At 35.9% G+C, this 6,993-nt stretch overlaps 1 protein-coding gene across 1 annotated transcript in view; it reads left to right on the top strand.

The window, feature by feature from the left end:
• Nucleotides 1-2,009: 2,009 nt before the first annotated feature.
• The window catches only part of LOC117984860 (retinol-binding protein pinta-like), a 27,863-nt gene continuing 22,879 nt past the window's right edge, over nt 2,010-6,993 (top strand). The window contains exon 1 of the mRNA XM_034971519.2: nt 2,010-2,373. Within this exon, the coding sequence (XP_034827410.1) occupies nt 2,226-2,373 (148 nt within the window). The 5' untranslated portion in view covers nt 2,010-2,225. The remainder of the gene's footprint in view (nt 2,374-6,993) is intronic.

Genomic DNA, 6,993 nt, shown 5'->3' with positions numbered 1-6,993 from the left:
GTCCGGTATTTTAACGTTTTTATTTGAAAATGGAATCCATAGACAAACAAGACAAACTCATAAACTACAACACCTGTCAAATCATATTTTTTTTTCAACGGGCTTTACGGCTCTGGGTTCTAGCTGTTAAGTCATTATGGCGTCACCAAACGCTTGCGTCAAATAACATTCAGATTCAGCAAACATCGGCAAACACCTCAGCTCAGAGTACTAAGTACTTATAAATACGTACAGTGTTTAGCTTGCGGCACGCTTGCAGCCAATCGGATTGAATGACAAGCGCTCCCAAGCGATTGCAAGCATAATATGCAAAATCTCTATGATGCAAAGCAAATACCCGTCCACACGCTTGCCAGTTTAGTGCTTGTTGTTTGTCATAGTCAAGTAAGTAGATGACAGGCAAAGAATTTGGATGTACTACTACGTTCACAGATATGTCCAGATTTGCAACTAGCGTGGCCCTCTCAGTCCCTCTCGCTCAAGCAGATTTTCTTACTTGTGAAATGTCATTCCTTCTACACTTCACGTTGTTTGTCAAATACTCACGTACAAATACATTTTGACAAACAAAAAAAAGTGGCCACGGTGATAAGGACAAAACATAATCTATTTGTCACGTTCTAACAAGAGCTTAAATGCATTTAGCTATCTCGCTCTAACAGTAAGTGTCACAATAGGGCTACTTCTAACAGTCCTTATTCTGAGTAGCGAGCGCAAATAATTAAGAAACCTTTCATTCGTAAGTACAGTGCGACAGGGCTCTCTTGGCACTTGAATGACATTGAGAGGGGGGCGCTGTTGGAGAACAAAGGCTTAGAATTAGAATATTCAAACGAGAACAAAGATGAAGGGGACACTTGACGGCAACGTTAGTTCCGATTTTCGCCATATAGCCTTGTCTTACTGTATTAGGCATATTAGGTACCTATTTGCTTTTGTTGTTTTGTTTTCGGGTATATACGCGTCTGACAAGTCCACCTTGATTCTTTGTCTTAGATGGCAGGCTAGGACCCAGAGTTGTAATGCCAGTTAAAAAAACGAGATTCCGCCAAATTAGAAGGCGGTTTTTTAAATAATTTTACTACCTTTCAGTTTTATTTTTATTTGGTAAAAATAGAGCATAGCTAAAAATCATCAGAAGCAAATGTTTTCTACAAGGCACAACCTTTTCTCGGGTCACATTTGTGGTTGTATTTTCAAAGCATAAAAATTCCTTGCAGACACACACACACACATCTCACATATCTTTTATGACTCGTCTTAAATCACAGTAGGTAAATTTTAAAATCTTTCCAAATTCCATCTTTACCTACTTATTTGAAAATAAATCCTATCTATTTTAAAGTAAGAACTCTTGTGTTTTCCATATTTCTTTACGGAGCTGAGACGTGGACTCATAAAGCCACTGATGAAAAGAATTGATGCTTTCGAGATGTGGTGTTGGCGACGCATGCTCAACATATAGTGGACTGAACATAGAACCAACGTCTCAATACTTAACAAACTAAAAATAAAAATGAGGCTATCTAACATCTGTCTGCGGAGGACCCTCGAGTATTTCGGTCACATCGCAAGAAAAGACGCCAGCAATATTGAAAAACTCATGGTCACTGGGAAGATGGAAGGAAAGAGACCCCGCGGACGTAGCCCGAGACGTTGATCAGACCAAATAAAATAGTGCGACACACCTATCTGCGATGCAATCCACGCGGCAAGAAACAGAGGAAAATGGAAAAACATCGTAGTAAAGATTATATCAAAGGGGAGCCACGATCCTCAAAATTGAGGGAGCTACGCAGGAAGAAGATTTTAAAGCCCAATAATTAACATGTTCAAGCCAAGTTCAAGCCAACACTTCAAGGTTATACCTACTTATTTAGAAAACCATATAAGTCACTATAATTAGTGATGCTAAAAACTAAACTTGATAATTGGTCCATAAATTGAAAATTCTTACATGACCCATAGTAAAACAAAAAACCTATAAGTACCTAATGTAATACAAAGAATGTGTTCGGTTCGATGTCATGTTTGCGGATAGTGCAAGCCAGTTAGTTTATAAATGAACGTTGAAAATGACTCGTTAGCAGTTTTATCCTTACTCAGCTAGAGTTCGCAGCGTTATATTTTTTCAATTTTATTTAAAATTAAAATTAGTTCAATTAATTTTAATTGAGTCATAAAGTTTTAATTTTTTTTATTCGGTACTGTGAAATTTAAAAGCTATGGCCTTCCTTCAAGGACCCTCGCCAAAGCAAGAAGAGATGATTAAACAAGAAGTGAACGAAATGCCCGGAGACCTGGAGAGAGGGATCCGGGACCTTCGTAGTATGTGTGCAGCGAACCCGTACCTGCCAAATCCAGAATGTTTAGGTAATATTAAAAATATCAAACTAAAATCTACTAATCTTTCGACGGTTAAAAATATTTAAATGATACTATAATACTTGGAAATGTACCTATGCACCTATGTACCATGGTACCTACCTACTAGGTAGGGTAGGTACCATGTACCTACCTAGGTAAATAGATAGGTACCTAGGTAGGTACATGTAATTGCATTTTAGTGTGGAATATAAATCAAAGAGAAACTGATGTTAGATTCAACGTTATATAAACGATGATAAATTATTGTTATTATTATTATCAACCACATTATTTAAATAAATAAAATACTTTTTCCCTTAACAATGGAAACTGTGGACCGTATAATTAATTAGAGATTAGACAGGTTTTAGTAGCCTTGAAATAATCTATTTAGAAATTTTGTCGTTATTCTGATTCAAGTTTTCACATTTAAAAGTCAAACTATATATAGGTAGGTACTTAATTAAAATTATTTGGTAAGCATATATAGGTTAGTAAATTGCTTATACTATACTTATATATTAAGTCCCCCTGTTAAATACCAGTCCAACAAACATAATATATCGTAATAAATCTAAGGTTAACTATTAGGTAACAAAAATATTCAAGTTGCTCTACTTATTATTACCTGATGCCTGATGAATTTGATTTTCCGGGATAAAAAGTAGCCTAAGTCACTCTCCAGGTCTTGAACTATACCCATGCAAATAATCACGTCGATCCGTTGCTCCGTTGTGACGTGATTAAAGGACAAACCAACAAACCAACAAACTAATAAAACAAAAACCAACAAACAAACACACTTTCACATTTATAATATGGGTAGTGATTTAAGTAAATGAGGATAGGTAGTCGTGAATGTATAGCTAAATAAATACAAATGTTTAGTTGTTTACAATATAACTCACGTCTTCATTCTGATCATGTGTAAAAATTTCGCAAGATTTAAGCAAATTCTAAATTCTGATCGAGTTTACTACTTTAATCATTGATGCATACCTCACCTACCTACTTATTTGAATTTGTATTGGAAGAAGAGACATCGTAGAGCATCTCGTCAACCTCCAAGACAAACTAAATAAAAACCGGCCAAGTGCGAGTCAGACTCGCGCATCGAGGGATACGTATTCCGTATTACAGTCGTATTCTTTCGACATTTTGCACGATAAAACAATTAGGTACTATTATGCATAAAAATTAAAAATAAATCTATTTTAGAATACTACAGGTAAAGTAAGCCATATCATATGATACCCCATTTTGTATAAGTAGTTATCTTACTTTGAAAATTGAAAATATAGATACTATAATAGTTATTTATTTGTTCATGAACACATTTTTTTTTTTGTTATGTAACCACAAATTCACTGTTTTCGGATTTTTCCCTTTACGTGTGCTATAAGATCTACCTACCTGCCAAAGTTTATAATTCTAGGTCAACGGGAAGTACCTACCCTATAGGTTTCTTGACAGACAGATTGACAGACAACAAAGTGAGATAATATAAGGGTTAGTTTTTCCTTTTGAGGTACGGAACCCTAAAAACAACCTAAACCCCAAACCCATAAAAAACCAACCAAAAAAACATCTAACGACGACCAAGTAAATTAACATAAAAACTTTTACGTTGTAACTACAATAAGGGATCGAAAAGTTGGTACTTATAGTACGCGACAGGTTGAAATAGCAATCGGGGAGGGAACACCCCGGGTGATGTGCGAGTACGCGGGGCCCGCCTCATACCCCGATTACGATCTCAACCTGTCGCGGACTATGTCTACAGTCTACCTACCTGAAGTTCAATGATTATTCGCAAATCAATTAAAACCTATAAGCATCTATATAAATGACAAGATATGCCCAAGCGAACAAAATTTTTCACGGTTTTGGAACCAAATAAATCAGCGCCTCTTAAATTCTAATGAACGACCCGTTTGGAATCCAGACGTCACTGAGGTTGCGTTGGTGCTAAAGCACCAATGAGTCGGTGCCATTTTGTTTGTTCAATGGCCCTGTCCATACGAAGTAATATATAAGTCAATGCCTATAGGGTAGCCGGTAGGTAGGTATCAACTTCCGGTTGACCTAGATTTATGAAATTTGGCAATAAGCAAGGTTTACTTTCATCACACCTGTTATATCCGAAAATTACAGTACCTGAGTAACATAAAAAAATTGTGATTATACACCATTTACAAAGTTACTTACCTACTTATTTTACAATTCAAAATATGTTATTTAAAACTACAAAATCATTACGTGTTTTCCAAGGTAGGTACAGAACCCTCGGTGCGTGAATCCGATTTGCATATTTTAGCCGGTTTTTTTTAAATTGCTAGTAAGTAGTAAGTAGGTATTGAACGGAGAGATAGCTATTAAAATAAATCTAATCTAATCTAAATGTATATCATGGCCTTTAATATTATGAATTACGATCCCCTGTTACCTTCAATTTTTATTTCGTTTAATGCCGAACGATGAATGTAGGTACGTACAGGTACCTATTTTGCTTAAAATTATGTAAGTAAGTAGGTAATAGGTATACCTACTTATATATGATTTGCCGATCCTTACTTAACATTATCCTTCATATTTAAAAATAACAAACGTAAATATTTGAACGCGATTTAATGGACAAATAAAGTCTAATGGGATTATGTACGTAAATAAAAATATTTCAGCCGTTGACAAATTAGCTTTTTTAAAAGCACGCTATTTTGTTTTTTTTTTCCTTTTGTTTTCCTGAAATAAAATATAGCTTAGATCACTTTAAATAGCATAGAAATGCTAGTCTTCTACCAGCAGTGCGAAATTCCCGTCAGAATAGGTTCAGCCATTTCGCAGACTAGCAGTTTTTAACCGACTTCAAAAAAAGAGGAGCTTTTCAATTCGTCGGAATCTCTGTTGATTTTTTAGAAATTAATAGGTAACATTTACTCTTATTGATAGTCAAAATTGTTAGATTTGTAAGATGATATAGTGGTGATAATAGCCTAGTGGTTGGGGCGTCCGCCTTCCAATCGGAGGTCGGGGGCTCGATCCCGGGCACGCACCTCTAACTTTTCGGAGCTATGTGCGTTTTTGAGTAATTAAAATATCACTTGCTTTGACGGTGAGGGAAAGCATCGTGAGGAAACCTGCATGCCTGAGAGTTCTCCATAATGTTCTCAAAGGTGTGTGAAGTCTGACAATCCGCACTTGGCCAGCGTGGTAGACTATAATGGCCAAAACCCTTCTCACTCTGAGAGGAGACCCGTGCTCTGTGGTGAGCCGGCGATGGGTTGATCATGATGAATTATTAATTACGTAAACTTAAAACTAAAGCTACGAGGGTTCCAAACGCGCCCAAGTCTGAGAAGAGCCCACAACAAACTCAGCCAGGTAGGTAGGTATTCTTTTTACTATCACCACTTTACAAAATCACTTAATCTTATTAGAACTAAGTATCACAAAGCTGTTATAAACAACTCATTCGCAAGCTTTCTTATCATTTTTAAATAACCCTTTACTTACTTTGCTAGAGGACGGAAGTCCTGAACGGGTATCAGTAAAAGTATCAGTAAAACGAAGACTTATCAAAACATAATATTACATATTGTACATAACTTATCATAATTTACGGTAAAAAATTGATATCTAAACTTCTCAGTGCAATTCGATACGGGTTTATTACGGCTATCTTTCAGAACATTTCAGGAAGGTTTAAAAAAGTTTTTCATTTTTATTTTTTATTTTTATTTATATAGTATAGAATACATACTGTACGTGTTTAGCAATTAGCATAATTATCCTCCCAAAAAAATTCCAGCGATTTTCCTCAAATATATCTGCTAAATTTATTTATCAAGAAATCTGATATCGTGATACAAACAAAAAAACGGCGTTATTATTTTGTATAGGTACCTAAATATTCATGCTCGAACAAATCAGTAATTAAGCGTGTGATTTAATAAATAATCGAAAGATATAAAATTTTATTGATACTCATAACCTGAAGTTAACGATCAGAAATTAACTTTGACCATTTGACTAAAACGAAGGACAACAATTATTTAGATATAGATAACAATAATATTATTATAAGGTATTATACCTACCAGCTATAGTACGCGACAGGTTGAAATGACAATCGCGAGGGAACACCGGCGAGCGCGGGTGACGTGCGGGTGTGCGGGGCGTCCCCCTGCCTCATAGCCCGATTGTTATCTTAGCCAAGTCCATCATGATGACTAATATTCGTCTTTCCCCCCAACTAAGCGTAAAGCTTGTGCTAGGAGTAGATGCGACAATAGTGGAACGGGCGGGGTTTGAACCGGCACCTGTCGGATTTTCAGTCCGCTCCTTTAACCGTTGAGCTATTGAATTTATTTCTAGTCACGGTCTAGTTTAGATGTTTTGCAATTTGTATCGCATGTCACATGCGTCGGGTCAGGACATTTTAATTTGAGGCCCTTGAGTTTGTAGTTTGTGTAACACTAATTACTTAAGTACGTTAATTTCAATAAATCACTAAGAATTCACTACAAATAAGGCATTTACAAGTAGGTACAATACGAGACCTAAATAAATACTGTCTTTAACTGCTTATTATGAAAATATTATAATCATTCTTTGTCATGTAGTAAG

The sequence above is a fragment of the Maniola hyperantus genome, chromosome 9, assembly GCF_902806685.2.
Source record: "Maniola hyperantus chromosome 9, iAphHyp1.2, whole genome shotgun sequence".
NCBI lineage: Eukaryota > Metazoa > Arthropoda > Insecta > Lepidoptera > Nymphalidae > Maniola > Maniola hyperantus.
The sequence above is the reverse complement of the archived record's forward strand: the minus strand, read 5'-3'. Positions and strand labels throughout refer to the sequence as shown.